At 38.3% G+C, this 22,636-nt stretch overlaps 1 protein-coding gene across 2 annotated transcripts in view; it reads left to right on the top strand.

Moving 5' to 3' along the window:
- Positions 1-22,636, top strand: part of LOC108715639 (voltage-dependent R-type calcium channel subunit alpha-1E) — a 278,548-nt gene that overhangs the window by 170,656 nt on the left and 85,256 nt on the right. For both annotated transcript variants that reach the window (XM_041561513.1, XM_041561512.1), the window contains exons 3-4: positions 14-119; positions 2,441-2,580. In XM_041561513.1, coding sequence (XP_041417447.1) covers positions 14-119; positions 2,441-2,580 — 246 coding nt within the window. The remainder of the gene's footprint in view (positions 1-13; positions 120-2,440; positions 2,581-22,636) is intronic.

Here is a 22,636-nt window from a genome sequence, read left to right as displayed (position 1 = left end):
ATTATTGTCTCACTCCTTTTGAGTACATGATCCTTACCACAATTATTGCAAACTGCATTGTCCTGGCTTTGGAACAGCATCTTCCAGGTGATGACAAGACTCCAATGTCTCGCAGATTGGTAAGTTATTTCTACCACACTCTTCTTCTATATATAATTAAGAAAGAATAATAACATTTGTATTGATATTTATCATATAGGTAAAGCATGTGATCTCAGCCCAAACATATGATAATCACCCAGGATATGACACATAGCAAAAGGTATAATGTCTGCATGTGCCAAAAATAAACCCATAGACTTGTTTCATGAACAGGACATTGTATTCAAACTAGCACAAATCCTTGAAAGAAAACACTTTTTTACAAATTATTTTGTGTTCATTGAATGCCTACAGGCTGAAGCTCCCCCTCTGGGTTTAAAAGCACAGCTAGAGTAGTTGCTGCTCAACTATATGTGAAACTCCTCTGCAAAACAGAAGGATAATGTTATGAAAGTTGCAAAGATAAAAACAATTTGAACAAATAAGAATGCAAATTTGCATTTCACAATTTAATATTTTTCAAAATAAAATGCAATAACCCTCTCTGTGTGCCGCTGTCCAAAGCCACTGCTCTTTCCCCTCATTAGCCTCTTGTCCCTTTATACACTACACTACTTATGTTTCCTCTGCTTTGCTTTTAGTAGTTGCTCCCAAGATAAAGTTGATTGATGCTCTCTCAGTAAGTTTAAATCATTGCCTGCCTTTTTGACTAATCCAATAAGAGCGATCTGATGTGTTTTGGCATTTTACAAATGTTTGTCCTAACCAAAAGCAAAAAATTGACAGCTCTTCAAAAGGGCACCTCTTAAGACCTTTGCAAAGAGATCAATGTAAAGAATAGTTTGTCTTGTCCTAAGAGGGAATTATCAATGCTGAGAGTTTTAGGCTAAGTTTGCTTACATGTTAATGAAAGTACAAAGCACTGATCCTTGGTCTGACAACAGGTAATATTTGTCACATCTTTGTTTATTTTGCATTGTATTCACAATTTATTTTAATAATTTATTTTTAATGTATTTATAAGGGGCCTGTGCATTTCAGGAAGGCAAGATTATGGGGGATAAAAACATACTATATGTATACTGCCTAGTACAACCCCTTGGAATTTCAATTTTTTGTGTTAAGTAAATGAAGTAAAATGTATTTATTTGAGATTTCATGTCAGTGATATACACCAAAAAGTACATAATGTCAACAAGGTGAATCATTGTGTTGGTATTATCATGTTGTGAAGATGTTTTCTACCAACATGATTGGCAGAGCTTTATCAGTAATGATGGGGGCCCCATATCATGGCCCTTCCCAGGGTCCCCCAATAATTAGCCCACTAGTCTCCTGGGGTCATGAGAGGTAGACTCTGCCAAAACACAAATTGGGGCCCCAATAAAAAAAAACAACTCACAAATGGTTGTACCCCTGATCCACCTGGCCACATCCCATTAAGCCAAAACACCACCCAGGATCTGTCCAAACCCAACCCACTCCCTCACCAGTCCTGACCTTTTTGTTACCTGTGCATCCAGTTTTGGGCCCCAGTCCTATATAAGGATATTAATATACTTTAAAGAGTGCAGAGACGTGCATATAAGTGATAAAATGATAAATGAAAGAATTAAACTATGAAGAAAGACTGTGAAGGTTGCAATTGTTTTCTCTGGAGAAAAGACACTTGCGAGGGGACATTATTACTCTTTAAGTGAACATTAGAAGACATTACAGATAGCTAGGAATCTTTTTTTTTCAAACTGCATTGTCCTCTTTAGACTTGAGGAACTTAACTTTTTAAATAAAATGGTGCAAATGGTTCTTTGTGGTTAGGACAGCAAGGTGCTAAAAGTGTTCTGTGTTCTAATGCTCCCTCTGCAATACCCTAAAAGCCATTCCAATGACATTTTAGAAATTGGCAAGACATATCCAATGCCTTTATTTGTGCCCAGGGAGAACTGTTAGTTTAAACATGGAAAAAAAGATATTGTGCACTAGGCAAATTACTAGGGAATGATATCCTTAATGAGCAACCTGCTCTAGTATTATGCATAGTGTAGCACAGAGCTATACTGACGCTATACTGACGCTATACTAACCCTTCCATGACAAGACCATTGTAGACACCTTGAACGTCACTCAGCTAATGCACATAAGGCTTGCAGTCGATAAAGCGATTCATTTTAGCTTAGGCAGTTTTCATGTCAGTAAGAGTTTGCAATATTCGCACTAATATCTGCAATATTAAAAACAAATTTCATTAATGGACTTATTTTATCTTTATGATAATATTTATTCACTGATAACTTAATGAAAGCTCAGTTCAATTGGGGAAACTTCACATTTCACTGTTCACTGTTCACATTGTCTGCTCCTTGACTATTATTTCTTTCTTGCTACCTTTTGTTTGCAGGAAAAGACTGAGCCCTACTTTATTGGGATATTTTGCTTTGAAGCTGGGATTAAAATTGTCGCTCTGGGACTGGTTTTTCACAAAGGTTCTTATCTCCGGAATGGTTGGAACGTCATGGACTTTATAGTAGTGCTCAGTGGGTGAGTGTCTCATACAGCTACTCTTTTTATAAGGTTGTTGGTAGGTGTTGGGTTGCATATATGGCTCTTCAAGTGCAAAAAGACACATTCAGAAATAATAACCTTGATAAGATATTTTTTAGGCTAACTGTACACACGCAAGCATTTCTCCATGTAACTCTAACTTTTCTCCATTCTGTTGACAAAATATTCTTTATCTGCACAGTTAGGATCAAAGTATGGGGCCATCCCATAGCACTTTGGCTTTCTCATGGAATGTAATTAGTGAAGAATCTAATTAGGTATATTTTTGGCAAAATAAACACTTTAATGAGTGCCTATTGACTTGTGAATGTAACAACCCATCTTTTTTTCCCAAATGAGGCTGAAGGTGAGTATTGACTTTTTTTGGCTGTTACCTAGTACCAATGGTGGACTATCCAAAGCCTTAAACACTGTCTGTTTTACTTATTTAAGAATACAATTTAAGAATAAAATAATTTCTCCTCTATAAAAAAAGAAGATGGAATGCAGCAAATGGTACAATACAAGCCTGGTGGTAGGGGGACATCATCAAGCAGAGAATGAGTAGATCAGGGGATGTCTGAGAGAAGTATATGTTGGTAGTGGGGTTGGAAGGGAGAGCAGTTTATTGTTAATTTGCCCTAATTACAACATACCCTAGCCTAGCCAGTGGCAGACTGGCTAGGCTAGGGCAGCAACCTTACATAAAGTTGCTAAATGCTGTTTAAGGCTAAGTTCTTCTTCACCTTAGCTCATGGCAGAAATAGCACTGTGCAATTGTGAGGAAAAGCTTGTGACCACAAAGATTTTTTTTTTTACACAGATAGATGGATTTGTGTTAGAAGCAAATATTTCTTTTTAAGCAAACATTCTTTAAGCTAATATACATGGAAACATTTTAAAAAAAGAATTTCAATTTTTCTAAAACATATTGGTATGTTTATGCATTGCATTCCATATGACCTAGTTCTGTCCAGAAACCTATACATTCAGCAGCAGGCAAGGTATAATGCTGAGTTTCCAATAGTGTGCATAAATATAACCATTGTCTTTGATATACATCCATGCATCAATTTGCATTTGTCTTATTGAATGAAGGGATGTTTGTGACCCAGTTGCACAGATCCAGCTACAGTAAAAAATCTGAGCTGAAGCCTAATCTCTTCAAGATAAATATGATGCATTTAGTTCATTCCCTTATGTATATTCTTGTATATTGCAGCAATGCTGCAGCTTTCTATGTAAGCGTCAGAGGTTTCATCAAAGCTTTTAACCATGTTTCACACCATTTAGCAGATCAGCGCTCTCACAGCTGATATCTCTGTTTTTAATATCTGAGCAGGTGTTGCAACTTTCTCTAACAGAGTCTCTTTCTAAGTGCAAGTCTAATGGGAAACCAATATCTAAGAAGTACTTTTCTCTAGTACCTATAGTTTTTAAGACATTAAAGGGATACTGTCATGGGGAAAAAAATTTTTTTCAAAATGAATCAGTTAATAGTGCTGCTTCAGCAGAATTCTGCACTGAAATCCATTTCTCAAAAGAGCAGACAGATTTTTTTATATTCGATTTTGAAATCTGACATGGGGCTAGACATATTGTCAATTTCCCAGCTGCCCCAAGTCATGTGACTTGTGCTCTGATAAACTTCAATCACTCTTTACTGCTGTACTGCAAGTTGGAGTGATATCACACCCCTCCCTTCCCCCCCCCCAGCAGCCAAACAAAAGAACAATGGGAAGGTAACCAGATAACAGCTCCCTAACACAAGATAACAGCTGCCTGGTAGATCTAAGAACAACACTTAATAGTAACAACCCATGTCCCACTGAGACACATTCAGTTACATTGAGAAGGAAAAACAGCAGCCTGCCAGAAAGCATTTCTCTCCTAAAGTGAAGGCACAAGTCACATGACCAGGGGCAGCTGGGAAATTGACAAAATGTCTAGCCCCATGTCAGATTTCAAAATTGAATATAAAAAAATCTGTTTGCTCTTTTGAGAAATGGATTTCAGTGCAGAATTCTGCTGGAGCAGCACTATTAACTGATTCATTTTGAAAAAAAATTTTTTCCCATGACAGTATCCCTTTAACTCTATGGACTGTTTAATGTCTAAGCAGTACAGTGGGGCAGTGCCTTGCATTGGTGACTTCTTACACTTGCATGGGTTCCCCCAGGTAATCTGGTTTTCTTCCATACTCCAAATAATACAAGACAGTTGAAGGGCAACTGTCACATTTATATAAGATCCACCAAAAGTTAGTTTAAAACATCAATTTTCTTATAGCAATTTATATCTTTAGCAATCTACTGTAAACTCCTCAATCTATAAACTATCTATTCTGCACAATAATTAAAGAGTTTTTTTTTAAAAAAAAAGACATGCAAGAAACTTTTTTGAAGTCCCTGGGGTTATGTAAAATTTTTTTACTTAACCCTGGTGTCCTTTGTGTGCTAAAGACAACAACTGTTTTCTAAACAGTATGGGACAAGTATTCGACTACCTCTGTTTTCATAATTTACTGTAAGCTCCTTTGCAACTCATTTGAATGTCATGAGCTTTGCTGAATGCGCTGTTTCTGTCTATAGTGTACCATTTGCCATTGCGCATCAGTTTCGCAAGTGCTTGTAATACAGGATCTATGAATGTGGCTTCCTGAAGTTCCTAAACTGTAAGAGCTTCTGGGACAGCATGGTTGGATACAAAATTGACATATTCTTCTGCTACTTTACATTCTCTGGAATTTTGTGATGATGAAGAAGGTATGGAGTGTTGTGACATGTAATCTGCTGGATTCTCTTTACCTGATGGCATTAGTTGTAAATCCCATCTCTCTATTCTGGCTGGTGGTTTAGATTTGGGATTATTCCAGATCAGCTATAGTGTCTTGTGATCTGTCATTAGAGTGAAGGGACTCCCATACAAGTACAAGTGAAAATATTCACAGTTCCACACTATTGCCAAAGCTTCACCCTCTGTTTGAGAATATCACTTTTCTACATCAATGAGTAAATGGCTGCAATATGCAATGATATATGATACTTTTGTGTTTCTGTGTTAGCATGGCACCAAGGCCCACTGGACTGGGCCAACATATACTGCAAGGATTGAAATATGACATAACCCACTTACTTGCTTTTTTTAAAGTCTGGAAAGCATTTTCCTCAGTGTCTCCCCAGTGCCATGGTTCACCTTTTTTTGTAAGCTCTCTCAGTGGAGCTACAACCTGCAAAAAAAATTAGTGAAAGAACAGCAATAGTTAGCCATTCCATGGAAACTACATATTTTGCTGGCATCTTTGGAAGCACTTGCATCAGGAATAGCTGCAACCTTTCTGTGGTCTGCAGATACACCTTCCCCAGAGAAAATAAAACCATAAAATCCAAGCTGATAAATTCACTCTTGTTGCAGTTAAATGTTAAACATTTGGAATGGAGTCTTTTAAACAGCACAGTCATCGTGTTCCTTCTGGGTTGCTCCATACACTAAGATGTCATCACTGAAGTTTTTTTTACACCTGAAAGTCCAGACAAAGTTTGCTGTATTGCATCATGGAATATGTCACCAATCAGAATATACACTGAAACTCAGCTGTGTGTATCTCCACAGCCCAGCATATGTAGAAAATGTTGTTATGTATCTGCTTTCTTGATGTAGTTCAAGTTTCTGATAACCTGCTTTTAAGTCAAATTTTCAAAATATTTAAGCCTGGGTGAGGTCATGGATAATATCATCTGTAGTTGGAGTCATGTGACGCTCTCTCATAATTACGGTGTTAGCTATGTGGCTATATTATTCCCTCAAACAAATGAACATATTGCAACATTAATTTATATGCGACAGACTGGGAAGTAGTTGAGACAAAGTTCACAAGTTTCATTAGACCGTGGCAAGATGATGTTTCAAAACTCAAAAACTATTTCCCTTGGTCACATAAAAACGTGTTTTTATTTTTCTCTCTCAGAATTTGCATGTTTTTCATGAGTTGACCACATATATCTAGAGGTCTTTTTTGCAACCACATGTATACATTTTAATACTGCTTTGTACTAGTTGTGGTGGTGGAAAAATGTATTCAGTACAAAGTGCCATGATAAGTACAGAGTCCTCACTAGGGTTGACACCTTTTGAAAGGGCTCTCCAGGGGAAAAGTGCCTGTCCGGATTTCCAAATTAGGACACAGAATTTAATGACATGGCGATCAGCAAATCATCAGTCCCACCCCTGACTTTATCAGACCCACCCCCCAACATCACCAGCCCACCCCGGATACATTATTGGCCCCGCCTTCTGCCAGTTTTCTCCAAAACAAAAATGCAGCAACCCTACTCCTCACTGTTAGCAAGAATCAGTCAATAAAAGTTACGCAAAATGTTGATCCTCAATAGGCTGTAGAATTGCTCTGCTCCAGCTGGCTGTGTCAGAACTATAGTGCCTAGCATACTCTAAGACAGGGTTGTCCAATTGGTAACCCGCGGGCCACCCCTCTTATGTGGCCCCCACATGAAAATCTGCCTGCTGTGATTCCTTACCTTGTATAAGATTTAAAAGATATCAGTACTGAGATTAATTTCCCCTGCATTGTTTACACCTCAAATGCACACTGTAGCTCCTGCATTGTTCACACCTATAACCCCTCCTCATTGTTCACACGTGTAGCACCTCTATTGTTCACACCCTTAAAGCCCTATAAGTGCCCACATTTTTCACCTGTTCACACCTTATACAAACTGCTGGAGGGGCACCAACATCATGTCGCTGTATGTGATAGGTTTCCATTGCATCTGCTCTATTATGCCTTCCCTATGCTCCCTGTGTGTGTATGCCATACTCTGCATGCCCTATTCTCCCTGGGTGTGCCATACTCTGCTAGCCCATTGCTCCACCTGTCCTATGCTCACTGTGTGTGCCATACTATGCCTGCCCTATGTTCCCTGGGTGTGCCATAATCTTCCTACCCTAGGCTCCCTGTGTGTGCCATACTCTGTCTGCCCTATGCTCCCTGTGTGTGCTCCATACTCTGCTTGTCCTAGGCTCCCTGTGGCAAATACTCACTGGGTATGCCATACTCTGCCTACCCAAGGCTCCCTGTGTGTGCCATACTCTGCTTGCCATAGGCTCCCTGTGTGCCATACTCTGCCTGCCCTATACTCCTTGTGTGTGCTATACTCTGCCTGCCCTACTCTGTACCCTGTGGGACATGAGCCTGGTAGGGGTTGTTCTGACGGTTTGTTAGCATTTGTTGTTAGCCCCTAAGGTGTTTAATGTGCTGGGGGTGCAGTGTTATCTACAGGGGAGGAGATGGCATATGGATTTAAGGGTAGGTTTATGGTATATTGGGGGTATGAGCACCAACCATTTGTTTTTTTGTAGTCTTCGGGTCTCAATGCTGATTTGCGCATGTGCAGTTGAAGTCGATTCCTGACTTGACCCAGCTGTGCATGGTGTCAGCGAAGAGACCACAAAGACTAAACGAAAATCCGCAACATGGCGACTGGGAACTCCACTGCGCTTCTCTGCATTTAAGGGCCAGAATTTTAAAAGGGTTTTTTTAACACATCACGGCTTATGGTAGGGGGGGTTAGTTCTCCTTTAAGAAGTGCCATGCAAGTGGCATGTAATATTTGTTGGGTGGCGATGTCACTTTTTTTATTTTTAAATGTAATGTTTTCTGCAGTGACCTCAGTGATCTATGAACAGGAAAATAAACCAGGCCTTTAGTGTATGCTGCATGGCATTTCGGTTAAAACATATTACATTTTGTTGAATCATGTTACTCTTTTGCCTTAACCCATTGGAATGCCAGCACACAGCAGGAAATCTTGTCATTCTTGGCACTGCATTAGGTTATTGCTCAAATACAACTGTGCTCAAATACAATTGTGCTCCTTTTCCTTCTGTACTGTCCTAATTTGTAGGCCAGACGCCAAGAATTCAATTGTCTATGAAAGCACAGACAATAGCCTATAAAACTGAGCCGTCTGACAAGCACAAGGAGAAACATCTCCTGATCTGATTGTTTTATCACATTCCTGGGAACTGTCAGTAGCCAAAATGTGCACTTCATTAAAAGTGGTAGCAGGAAAACCATTCCCTAAATTATAACATGTAATTGCAATATGTAGATAACATTTACACCAACTGGCTTCCTTTTATCAATAAATCTGAATTGCAAGCTCTTGCAAGAAAGCCATTTCAGTTGCTTTGGTTGATATATATCAATATTTATGCATAAAAAGAGGTCCTTTTTATTACCATGTCCTAATACTGGATTTTTGCAGATAGAAAGAAGATCTACTGTACATGTGAAATATTATATTTCTCTTCTATAAAAATAGAGGTACATTTGGAAACCAAAGTAGAAAATGACATCTAATTAAAAAAGAGAAGTAAAGTGTATACGTGTGTTTGCTTTGCTGCAGACTGATCAGTACCGTTTCCGTGGAGCAGCAGTTTCTCAGATATACCACATATGCAAAACATTTAGGGGCAATGATAGATATAGCTGTATATCTCCCACTGGTGACAATACCTTGTAATACTGAAAAAAGGGGATCATTGCATGTAAAACACATTACATGCGGTGATCCGGCTTAAAAGAAAACAATACCCCTGAACATTGTGAAACTTCCTGTTTCTCCCTTCTGCAGGTTACTGTCTGTTGACTTTGCTTTGGACTATAAAGAGTTAAAAAAAAATTGTGACCTTATATCTTTACTGTAAATAATGCTCATTTATACCTCTCTTTCTTCATCTTTAACATTTCATATTTCTCTTTGAAAGATTCTTTCACCTCTAAAATGCGCTGAAATGTCACAGCACGAGGTGTAAATACCATTATTAGACACTGACACAGAAAACAAGAATATTCTAATGTTTAGCTTATTGTAGCAGTACTAGTCTCTACATGCAGCACGCTGTGTTGTACTTTCTTTCTAAAGCTTTTACCTTCTACATTTATTTGGTCATAATGCTCTAGAAGCTATTGTACTGTCTCCTGTTTCATGTAAATGGCTGTAATGTAAATGTATCTGCTGGGCTAAAAAAGAATAACTATGCCTCCATCACTGTGCTTCTTTTGTATTCTGCAGTACCACATATTTGTTAGAAAGAAGACGCTTAAATGTTCTGAAATAAAAGATGGTGGCTACTAATATCTTAAAGGGGCACTACAGCCCTTCTTCAACATGAGTGCAATGAATAGGACTTGTGCTGAACATACCTTTTGCCTTATTGTTTTAATTTCAAAAAAACATGTTTTTTGTAAATTCTGGAGATAAACAGGAAAACTGAAAGTATTACATGTTTGGTCTCTGTGATTGCCTTCCCCCTTTGCTGTGATTATTTTGTTAAAAGGAGTATATTATGCAGAGGGTTTATAATTGCACTGGCAATCTAATTATCTACTGCACAGGGACCATGTTTTAATGTTTGCCCTGTTTAGCTTAAGAAATAACACGAACAGCAGATTTTCTGTTATTCAGTTTAGTTCAGCAGAAGCCCTATATATGTATTCCCCTCTGCCTTGCCCTCTATGCCACACCATCAGTCTTTAGGGCAGGGAGTTCACTGTAAGTCCCCATGATATATAATAAAAAAGAAACAGGAACAGGGTACATGATAAGAAAATTAGGCAAATGTATTTCAAATTAAGCAAAAAAACCCACCTGGTTTCAACCTGATATACAGGGGTCTTGTTTAGGGGCACATGCAGAAAAGTACAAATGCAATATTATGGTTCTCTGAGGGGAGAAAAGGAGAAACATAAAAAAAAATAACAAAAGTAAAGGAATGAACAGGAAAGAGCAAGAACTTGTACGTAAGGATGAGATAGCAATACATAAACAGAGGGAAAGTTCCTTTCCACAGTCTTCAGAAGATGGGCCACTTTTCAATATAACCAATATATACTTCACTCTGAATTGAATATTTTCATGTCTAGACCAGCTACTTATTATCTATTGTTTACGTCTATTAAATTACAACAAGATATAACTTAAGCTGTACTTGTGACATTTTTAGTCTTGCTACTTACATGCTTTTCAATTTTAGATTATTTCCTAATTTTTCTTCTAATCACTTCATCCACTTGTGTTTTAGATAAAATTCTTTGTACAAGAACGGGATTTATTTTCAAAATGCTTGGGAGGTTTTCTGGAAAGGGGGTCTTTCTGTAATTTAGCTCACCACATAAGTCTACTAAAACAGATTATATCTGCTACAGTTGCAACAGTTTATATCAAATTAAGTGGCTTACAAAATAATCTTTCAAATACAAAAAGGGGGTTGTGGGAGCACTCCTAAAGCTAGGTAAAAATGTATTAAAGTGCAATGGAAGAGCTACTGACTTGGCCAATTAAGCAGTGCACATTCCCTGGTCTCCTGTCTAAGTAATTCAGTATATATGCAAATGCATGTGTTCACAAAGACAGGGGTTTTTAGTTACAAGTTATGACCATAAAGTTGACAAGCCACCATACCACATCAAGGTAAACCACACATGGTGGTCCCTAACTTATTTACCTCTAGTCATAGTATAAAAGGTGTACCTCTCTGTATAGTAGTATTACTTGAAGTAAATGTCTCCTGAACCTTGGTTTCAGTCTGAGGGCTAGATCCTCCCCCGCCACAAGCTTTTAAGAGACATTTTTTTAAAGGCACAGTAAAGTTGTATGTATAAATGCACACTTGTAAAGTGTGTATGTATGTGTGTGGGTATAGGTGTGAGTATAGGTAAGAGTATTTATGTTTATGCATATGAAATAATCTTACCAAACTGAGATGAGTGCTGGTTTCCTTATGATTGTGTATATATATATATATATATATATATATATATATATATATATATATATATATATATATATATATATATATATATATATATATATATATAGACAAATACAAGATTCCTCTGCACTCAACCCATTATCAATATATTTAAGACAGAGACATTTTGTGCATACTGCTACTGAAAAATGCCTTACCCTTTAAACAAAACAGGGATTGTTTGTCCATATATTGCAATATATTTAAGCTGGCCAACTACATCAAAGTCATCCCATATCTGGCCAGTCCTATGCTCAATTTTCATCTGATTCATTAAGAATTCTATGGTTTAATTATACATTTTATAAAAGGGACGAATACGTTTTACCTGCAACTTACTAGCTGCTTTCAAAGTAAAACTCCCAAACTTGGCTGCCCTTTTATTAGACACCAGTGGGATCACCTGACTATAGTTGGAGGGGGTGGGAGCTACAACATGGAGCTGGTCACTGCTCTTGTAGAACTATAACAAACAAGGGAAAGTTGTGCTCACCACTAGTTTTTAAAAACATTAGGCGGGGGTGCAATGAGGGTGTGACCACAAAATACATATAGACAAATACAAGATTCCTCTGCACTCAACCCATTATCAATATATTTAAGACAGAGACATTTTGTGCATACTGCTACTGAAAAATGCCTTACCCTTTAAACAAAACAGGGATTGTTTGTCCATATATTGCAATATATTTAAGATGGCCAACTACGTCAAAGTCATCCCATATCTGGCCAGTCCTATGCTCAATTTTCATCTGATTCATTAAGAATTCTATGGTTTAATTATACATTTTATAAAAGGGACGAATACGTTTTACCTGCAACTTACTAGCTGCTTTCAAAGTAAAACTCCCAAACTTGGCTGCCCTTTTATTAGACACCAGTGGGATCACCTGACTAGCTTTGAAAGCAGCTAGTAAGTTGCAGGTAAAACGTATTCGTCCCTTTTATAAAATGTATAATTTATTTTTTTATTTTCCTTTAATAAACCCAGTAGAATTGCTTTGCAATAAATATGAGTTTGTGAAGCTTGTTGGGATCAAGTACAAGGTATTATTTGATTATTATCTGTAGTGTCGCTGGAGGGGGGCCCAGATGCAAATCCTGCACCAGGGCCCATGCGAGCCTAGTTATGTTAATGGTAGAAGCCTAAAACTGCTCACATCTCAGAAATCGCTAAAAATGTAAAATTTCTATATACTGTAACCCCCATTGAGCAGAACAGGTCTTCATGTGGATCCATCTGTGTCATAAATACCTATTTTCTCATGTTTTCTGCCAAAAGCTTCAGAAATTACTGTTCTGAATACAGGTTTTAGGGAGCCTTAGCAGCACCTAAATTAGTCATTATTTCTGTATAAGGAACTTTGGAGGTGACTGTTTAGCTGCAGGCTAGTTCGTTGTTTAAACTTTATTTCCATGCACAGTCAAAGTAAACTTTCTTGGCATGCATTTATACAGTAAATACTTGCACAAAATGCTAAAATACAGTTTGTTTTAGAAGCTGGCTTCTTCTATAAATAATGAGTCCCAAAATATAGCAGAATGAATTAGTTAAAAATATAATTTAAAGAAACTCAAAAAAAAATAAAATCTAAATGAATTGTATTCATGGAACCTGACTGTATTTCAGCAGAGAACAGCATGTCACAGATTAACAAAATAGAGGAACACAGTGCTGCAATACATAAGGATAGCTCTTGACTCATATGGGGATAATTATCAAGCAGACTGCAGCAAAGTGCTTCAGAATGATTGCTCTAACTCAGAGGATCTCTGCTAAAATGATCCATTTTTAAATGGAAGAAAGAAAAAACAGGAAACCTGTGCAATCAAGATATTGAAGCCCATTTTATTTAATGGTAAATATGAGCAGTGCTTGAAACATAACCCTGAGCCAATCTCAGACCTTGCATCAGCTTTAGAACTAAAATTGTCATTTCTAGTTCTGAAACATCTAAAGAGCCTCAGGTTAAGGACTGTCATCAAGAGTGAAAGGCACTTCTCTAGGGTCCATTCACAAGGCCAGAGATCAAAGCCTTTTTATTCAGCCATCCTGATCCAAGCAAGGCAAAATCTGGAGAAGGTTTACACAGCACTAATAGCAACTCTGCACATATTGGCCTTTCCAAAATACACTTCATACTGAAAAATTGTATCTCCAGCTAGTAACAAATGACAGTTTAATAAGATCAATTGTTAATGTTATGATGTTATGATCCTCCTACAGGGTAACGCCAGACAAACCTTCATTTATAAACACTGGGCAGATTTGTACCTGAGCTGGAACCTGTAGCAACCATTTAGTAATTGGCTTTTTTCCAGCCAGCTGCAGGTTGAACAGTGAAAGTTTGTATTTATTTCTTTGTTATGGAAATAGGATATTGAGAATATATATAATTTAAGATATGAGGATACACAGGTATGGGATCTATCTGGAAATCTGTTATCCAGAAAGCTCTGAATTACTAGAAGGCCATCTCCAGTAGACTTAATAAATCACATTTTAAAAAGATATTTCTTTTTTCTCAGTAATAATGAAACAGAACATTCTACTTGATTCTAACTAAGGCATAATTAATCCTTAGGCAAAACAATTCTATTGGGTTTATTCAATGTTTAAACATTTATTCATAGACATAAGGTTTGGTTACCATAATTACTGAAAGATCCCTTATCAAGAAATCCCAGGTCCCAGGCATTCTATATAAAAGGTCCTATATATACCTGTATAATAATAAACTTACTGTTTTTCTTTACTTTTCCTATAGCCCTCGAGTCAGCCATCGAAGTTTGTTATAAATAATAATAATAATAAGGGCATGGCTTGTATATTGGTCTATGTATTGGAGGTTGGGCCTAACAAGAGTTTCTTACATTTGTACTGGGATATGTACAGAGATGAAACATAGATTAGAGACAATAAGCAATTTCAAGCAGTTGACAGAATTGAGACTATATATCTAATGTCTATCAATCAGCTTTTTTAGGTTTGTGTTTGTTTTTGACAAGTAAACATGTAGCAAATTAAAACCTTGTGTTAAGATATGTATTAATGGGTATGCTGTCATACAGATCCCATACTGATCTGATACTGATACAGTCTCATGTGACATGATATTTGTCTGCTAATGCAGAAGTGTTAATAAATGTATGTATTCTTGAAGCGAGAGAAGCATGGTGTCTGTGTGCAGTTTCTCCTCTATCTAAAAGAAGCTGCAGGCTCACGTGAGATTGAGCTACCGGTTATCCCTTCTCTTAAGCAGAATGGCAACACTTTGCCATAAAGAGAGACATAGGGGCAAATTCACTAAGCGCCGAAGCGTTAATTCGCTAGCGTTTGGCATTTTCGTTACTGCGCAAATTCGCTGGCGTTGTTTCGCTAGTGTTACTTCGCTCCCTTACGCCTGGCGAATTTTCGCTAGCGACGTAACTACGCAAATCCACTAACGCGCGCAGTGTACTGAACGCTACCTTTTACGCTAGACTTCCTTCGCCACCTCAGACCTGGCGAAGCGCAATAGAGTAGATAGGGATTGTTTCAAAAAAAGGCAAAAATTTTTCTAAGTCCCAAAACACGCTGGCGTGTTTTCTACATTATGGGTGATAGGCTGAAAAAGATCGAAAAAATTTTTGGGGCTCCCCTCCTTCCCCCCTACATTTCCTGACTCATGGCAACTTACCTAGACAGTGGGCCTTCGCTAGCGTAACTTCGCTTTACTTAGCGAATCAACGCTAGCGCAACTTCGCAACCTTACGCTACCCCTGTGCGCAACTTCGGATTTTAGTGAATTTGCGAAGCGCTGGCGAAAACTACGCCTGGCGAAGTGTGGCGAAGCGCGGCGAAGTTGCGCCTGGCGAAACTACGATTGTTAGTGAATTTGCCCCATAGGCTTTTTGTTATAGATGTAGTTAATAGATTGATACAGAAAGTAATCATATTTTAACAGGTTTTAACAGGTTGCTAAGTAAATAAACTGAATTCCCATTGCTGCACATGGTGACCATGTCTTCTACATGTGAATTTTACCAACTGCATCTTAGCATTCAGGAAAGACAAGGATATTAAAAAAAAACTTTTAGATTAGAAATTGATCTATCTATCTAGCCATCTTTTAATCAGAGTTTTTATTCAGTGCATAAAACTGTGCCTGATATTCCACAGAGAGCCATAAGGCATCATATAGAGATGGCATCGTTGAAGGCCTCTGCCTTATATATGAACCATCCTTTGACAGCTAATGCTGGACCTAACTGTATATAGTGTGTGTGTTTGTGTTAATTTTAAGCAAATAATTCTCATTTAGAAATATAATTTCCATTTTCTTTGTAATAATAACACGTTACCTTGTACTTGATCTTAGCTAGGCTGCATGAAGCCATATTGATGGCAAAACAATGTCAAAATGATTTTTACGGCATTATGGAAATCTCTTTTCTGGAAAACCTCAGGTCCCAAACATTCTGGATAACTGATCCCAGGGCCGCCATCAGGGGGGGACAGGGGGGACAAGCGTACCGGGCCCGGGCATGAAGGGGGGCCCGGCAGCGCTGCATTTTTTTGAAGATCCGGGCCCCCCTTACGAGCGCCCGAGCCGTACGTCATTCCTCTTGAGTGCCGAATGCGGAAGTGCCGAAAAGCCGAAGCCGATGCGCCGAAAAGACCCGAAGTCACGGAAAAAGCCGAAGTCCCGAAGTCACGAAGCGCCGAAAAGACCCGAAGTCACGAAAACAGCCGAAGCCGAAGTCCTGAAGCAGCGCAAAGACCCGAAGTCACGAAAACAGCCGAAATTGAAGTCCTGAAGCGGTGAAAAGACCCGAAGTCACGAAAGGAGGCGAAGTTGAAGTACTGAAGCCATGAGTTCAATTCTACTGAACACCAGTTTGTGTTTTTTTTTTTTTTTAATCCCCTGGCCACCAATGTATTATTTTAATATTCTATAGGCCCCTGCCACCAATCTTTTTTTTTAAACTTTTTTTTTGGGGCCCCAATTTTTTTTTTAACTCGTAAGGGGCCCCTTGCCACCATTGTTTTTTTTTGGGTTTTTTTTTTTTAAAAAAAAATTAATTTTCTTTTTGGTGGCCCCAATTTGTTTTTAACTTGTAAGGGGGCCCCTGCCACCAGTTTTTTTTTTTTCAAAAAAAATTTTTTTTTCCAAATTTTTTTTTGGGGCTCCAATTTGTTTTTAACTTATAAGGGGGCCCCTGCCACCAATGTTTGTTTATTTTTTAGTTTTTTTTAAAAATTTTTTTTGTTGGGGCCCCAAGTTTTTTTTAACTTATAAGGGGGCCCCTGCCACCAATTTTGTTGTACGGGGCCCCGTGATTTCTAATGGCGGCCCTGACTGATCCTATTCCTGTTATATATTGTCCTTTTTATGTACTGGAGCCATGGTGGCAGTAGAGAACTGATTTAATAAGTAATAGTAATTCCACGTCCTGCATCTCTAAACTCCAGTTCGTATCTGAATCATGACTCATAAAGCATAAACAGAAATTATAGGGTTCAGATTCATGCCATGATTACAATTCAAATCCAGAATCACCCTCACCATTGATTACTAATCAATGGTGAGGGTGATTTTTTAAGCATTGATTTTTTAAGCACTTTTCCAATTTACTTTATTTCAGTGTTTTAGTTTTTAAGCTGATTAACTTTTTATTGGCTGCCAATATAATGCATTTTGTAACAACACCTGCTGGTCATCTTGTGTAACTACAGTCAAAGACAGCCAAAGAGATATAACTTCAGAAGGAAAACAGAGACGTGCTGCTGATGCTGCTCTGCTCAGGAAAGAGATCAGAAGCCTTAGATGCCCTTTCCTATCTCCTTTATGATCTCTGTTTTCCTTCTGAATGTGTATCTCTTTGGCTGTCTTTAACTGTACAGTTACAGGAACTATAAATTTGTCCACAGAAGCATAAAATGTATAAGCACCTTTGGCCTGCCTATTTTGCACTGTGTTACATTGTGTGTGTTATACAAAATAGTAAAATTCATTATATTGCCAGTCAATAAAAACGTAAAGGAGAAGGAAAGGCTAAAATTAAGTAAGCTTTATCAGAAAGGTCTATATAAATACACCAGTAAACCCTCAAAGTAATGCTGCCTCCCCATTCTATTCAGTCATTAACTGTCATTGGGCCAGAAGCGTCCATTGATCAATCCGAGCCCCCTGCAAATAAATAAGCAAGCCAGTAGAGTTTAAACTGCAAATCTAAAGGCGACGGTGAACTACCATACAGTGGACCTCATGGTCCAGGTCCCCTTGGTCCCTGCAGTCGCAGGGCCTCGTTATGACACTGATTTGGGCAATGATCTGCCAGATTGGTACATCAGCTTTATTTAGTATAACACACACAATGTAACACAGTGCAAAATAGGCAGACCAAAGGTGCTTATACATTTTATGCTTCTGTGGACAAATTTATAAGTGATATTGAGTAAGCCAGGCCCATTTAACATCGCAAGAAAAAGTGCAATGTGCTAAGATTAAAGCAAAACTGATCACACTGACACCATTCATAGTGTCCACAATTGTGGACACAAATCAGCACCAATGTGTCCAAGCACCAACCTGTTCTGATGGATTATGAGACAGGGCACATATTGATGAAAATTAACCATGGAATTACCTCCAACTTGGATGTAGCAGTAGCTCTAGGGTTCAATTAGAGTGTTGCACCATTGCTAAGGGACAGAATGAAACCAGGTGCGGGAGGGGGGCAACTTTTTTTGCACTTTTAAAATACAAACCTTTTAACCAGGGTTTTTCTTTTATGTAAGTGCTGTGCCCCTTATTCTTCTGCTCATTATGCTTCTACTTTACCCCAGGGATCCTTTGCATCTGAGTCATAAATCTAGACACTTGAGCATGTGAATTGTTAATATTGCATCTTTATTTTACTGCACATGTGCAAAACAAATATGGCACAAGAGATCCCTGGGAAAAGGTGCAATTTATTATAAGGAAAACATGTAAAAATATGTAAAGGATTTAATACCCCCAGTGTATTATTCAGTCTTTGTCGTTTAATGCTGCATTCCGCAAGTGATTCCATATGGTTTTTGTCATTTTTGTCATTTCAGACAAAAATCTAAAAATGAAAGTAACATTTTACTTCCTGTCCTGCAGAACAATGTCTCAACAAGGCAGCAGTCCACTGAGAAGCTTCTCTACAATGAGCTGCTCCATATCTAAAAGTACTGCAGAGTGTTACTGTGGCAAGGGAGGGGTTTGTTTATTCTCAGTGGATTGCTGGGGTTTCTAAGCAAATCAGGGTTTCCTCAAAAAACAACATCAGTTTTAATTAGACATTTGATACAAGGCTTGCAAAACAGAGAAAACATCTGCTCTTTACACAACTATCTGAATAACTTTTATTATTATTATTATTATTATTAACATGTATTTATATAGCGCCAACATATTGCGTAGCACTGTAAAGTAAATGTGATTATACAACTACATCACATGAATTACATATATAGAATATATGGAGTAACAAACATCACAATCAATACAGGTACAAAAAGGTGAGGAAGGCCCTATGCATAGGCATACAGTCTAAAGGGAAGGGAGTAATACACAAGGTGTGGGAGTGGGCAAGATCGAAGTAAGTGGGTGAGAAATGTGGTACTGTATGTGGTGTTGCATTTGGTAGTTAAGCAGAGTGAGGGTAGGCTTCTCGAAAGAAGTGCGTTTTCAGAGATTTTTTGAAAGCAGAAAGGTTGGGAGAAAGTCGGACAGACCGTGGGAGAGCGTTCCAGAGGAGGGGTGCAGCCCTTGCAAAGTCTTGAATGCGAGCATGTGAGGAGGTAATGAGAGAAGAGTTGAGTAGCAGGTCAGTAGAGGAGCGTAGTAAGCGAGTGGGTGAGTATATAGAGATGAGTTCAGAGATGTAGGGTGGAGCAGAGTTGTGAAGTGCTTTGAAAGTCAGTGTCATTAATTTGAATTTGATTCTGAAAGGTAACGGAAGCCAGTGCAGGGATTGACAGAATGTCGAGGCAGAGGAGGAGCGGTTGCTGAGGTGTATGAGCCTCACAGCAGTGTTCATTATGGACTGGAGAGGTGACAGTCTCTGGAGGGGGAGGCCAATTAAAAGAGAGTTACAGTAGTCTAGACGCGATATGATGAGAGAGTGAATAAGAATTTTGGCAGCGTCTTGGGTGATAAATGATCGTATTTTGCATATGTTCCTTAGGTGGAAGTGACATGATTTAATAAGTGACTGGATATGAGGAGTGAATGACAGGGCAGAATCTAGGATAACCCCAAGGCACCGGGCCTGGGGAGAGGGGGTGATAGTGGAATTGTTAACTATGATGGATACTTCGGGGATGCTACTGGTGTTGGTTGGAGGAAAGAGAACCATTTCAGTTTTAGAGAGGTTTAATTTAAGGTAGCATTTCTAATTAAATTTGCTAATGGTCTTCTAAGAACCACACAACACTCTGGGGATTATCATTAAGTTATTGCTAAAGGAGGGATTAATAGTTTATAGATTTATTTTACACCAGTGTTCCCCACCTATAGCTCCTCTCTTGTTGAGCCACAAAATAGCTCCACTTTGTAGATGAGAGAGCAAGCATTTGAAACAGGTTTACTTAACAGAATTAATGGCTGAGCAGTTCACCCAAAATGTCTATAGAAAGAAAAGAAAGATACATGTGGTCTTATGTGACTTTCAAAATATCTAATAGCTTAAAGGACAAGTAAAGGCAAAAAAATAAAATCCAGTTTTTACTTTCTTTAATGAAAAATAAATCTATTTGCAATATACTTTAATTAAAAATGTGTACCATTTTTATAAGAAACCTGACTGTATGCAGTGAAATTCTTCCTTCATTTACTGCTGTGGAAAGGAATTGTCAGACGGTCCCTAACTGCTGGGCAGGGAAACAATTATACTTATGATCAGCAGGGGGAGCCCCCGCCTTACTTTCCAGTCATGCAGAATTCAAGCAGCTTTTTTTGTTTCCCTGTAGAGCAGTCGGCGACTGTGTAGAGATTTGTATTGGATTTTATTTTTGCCTTTACATCCTCTTTTTAATGTTTCCTTTAAAACCCTTACCATGTCTTTAGCTTGGGCACATATTCCCCACAGGTCAGGTAGTATCTGTATCCCCTCCTGCACTGTAGTGTTTTCCTAAATCCAAGATGTGCTTCAACCAGGCGGCCATTTTCTATTGGCTACATCATCATTTATATTAGCATATCCAGCCACGCCTGATGACATTGCTCAGAAGTTTTTTGGTAATGTAACTTTATTAGCAAGTATGTGTAATCCTATTCACTCCTACATGCAATCCCACTCACTCATATGCATAATCCCACTCACTCATGCATAACCCCGATCACTCATATGCATATTCCCACTCATACTTGTAATTCCACTCATGTGTACATGTAATCCCACTCACTCATATGCATAATCCCACTCATACTCATAATTATGCATAATCATGTGCATAATCCCACTCAAACTCACAATCCCACTCACTCATATGCATAATCCCACTCACTCATGCATAATCCAACTCATACTCATTATCCCACTAACTCATATGCATAATCCCATTTATACTCATAATCCCACTCATTCCCACTCATGCATATGCATAAACCCACTCATACCCATAATCCCACTCCCTCATACATATAATCCCTCTCACTCATATGTGTATGTGTGGGATTATGCACGAGTGAGTGGCATTATTCATGAGTGAGCGGCATTATGCATTAGTGAGCTAGATTATGCATGAGTGAGTGGTATTATGCTGTATTATGTATGAGTGAGTGGGATTATGCATGAGTGAGTGGCATTATTCATGAGTGAGCGGAATTATGCATTAGTGAGCTAGATTATGCATGAGTGAGTGGTATTATGATGTATTATGTATGAGTGAGTGGGATTATGCATAAGTGAGTGGGAGTGAGATTATGAATGAGTGATTGTTATTATGCATGAGTGAGTGGGATTATGCATGAGTGAGTGGGAGTGAGTGAGTGGGATTATGAATGAGTGATTGTTATTATGCATGAGTGAGTGGGATTATGCATGAGTGAGTGGGAGTGAGTGAGTGAGTGGGATTATGAATGAGTTATTGTTATTATGCATGAGTGAGCGGGATTATGCATGAGTGAGTGGGATTGTGCATGAGTGAGCGAGATTATGCATGAGTGAGTGGTATTATGCACTGTTAATCTTTTAACAACAGTGGCAGTTATCTAAAGATTTCAAAGAGGCCATTCACTGATTTTTTTTCACATTTTTATGGGGGTGGGTTTACATGTCCTTTAAACAATACAAAAACTATAAAATCCACATTAGATTACATGACAACACAGGACCCAGTGAAGTCTGTATATTCTGATCAGTCTTGCTGTATCGGCTTCTGGCAGATATTATTTAACTTGTGCTGTTTTGATAATTGATGACGATCCCTAAGCAGTCCAGACCACACTGAGCATATGCACAGTCTTGATATTGCAAAGATGTGTAACAAAGTTACAAGATGACAGCCCCCTGTGGCCAACTTTTAAAGCATAAATCATTTGTTAGGCTTTGTGGTGCAGTAAGGTCATGCTTATGTTTAGTATACAAAATACAGCATTTCTAGCCTTATTCTATTTTAGACTTTCCTTGTCCTTTAAGTTAAAAAAAAAGGGAAAAGAAGATGTCATCTGAGAGTGATAGCACGGGAAACAAAGCAATTAGTGCTAAAGGAATGCCAAGCACAGAGTGGAAGGTAGTTCTGAACAATACTGGGAAACCACATCTCAAATCTTTTAAAGCAGGGGTTCACACACTTATCTCCTCAGCCACTCATATCCATGCTGCTTAAAGTAGTGTTACCATCATTTTAGAAGCCATTATACATGTTTTCTATGCAGTTTGGCAACACACTATGCAGTAGATAAGGCTTGCTTGGATTTAATTGGCATTGCTATGGTTATCTTATGCTGTTGATAAAGTCACTGTGAGAATGATAATTGGTCTCCTTACACTTTATACAAAAATGGCAGTGTAGTTACTGTTTATTAAAGACTATTATATGGCAAGATAGTATAAATATGGAATTATAGGCTATATTACAGGGGCAATAGCCTGGGGTTTAAAACATGAAAAGTGAATACTATACCTTCATTTTTCCCTGTGGATTTGCCCAATGCAGATTTAAAGTGCTAAGTATATTCTAAATTTTTATGCTTTATTTCTT

The sequence above is a fragment of the Xenopus laevis genome, chromosome 4S (assembly GCF_017654675.1).
Source record: "Xenopus laevis strain J_2021 chromosome 4S, Xenopus_laevis_v10.1, whole genome shotgun sequence".
NCBI lineage: Eukaryota > Metazoa > Chordata > Amphibia > Anura > Pipidae > Xenopus > Xenopus laevis.
Note: the sequence above shows the minus strand (reverse complement) of the source record. Positions and strands in the feature narration are given on the sequence as shown.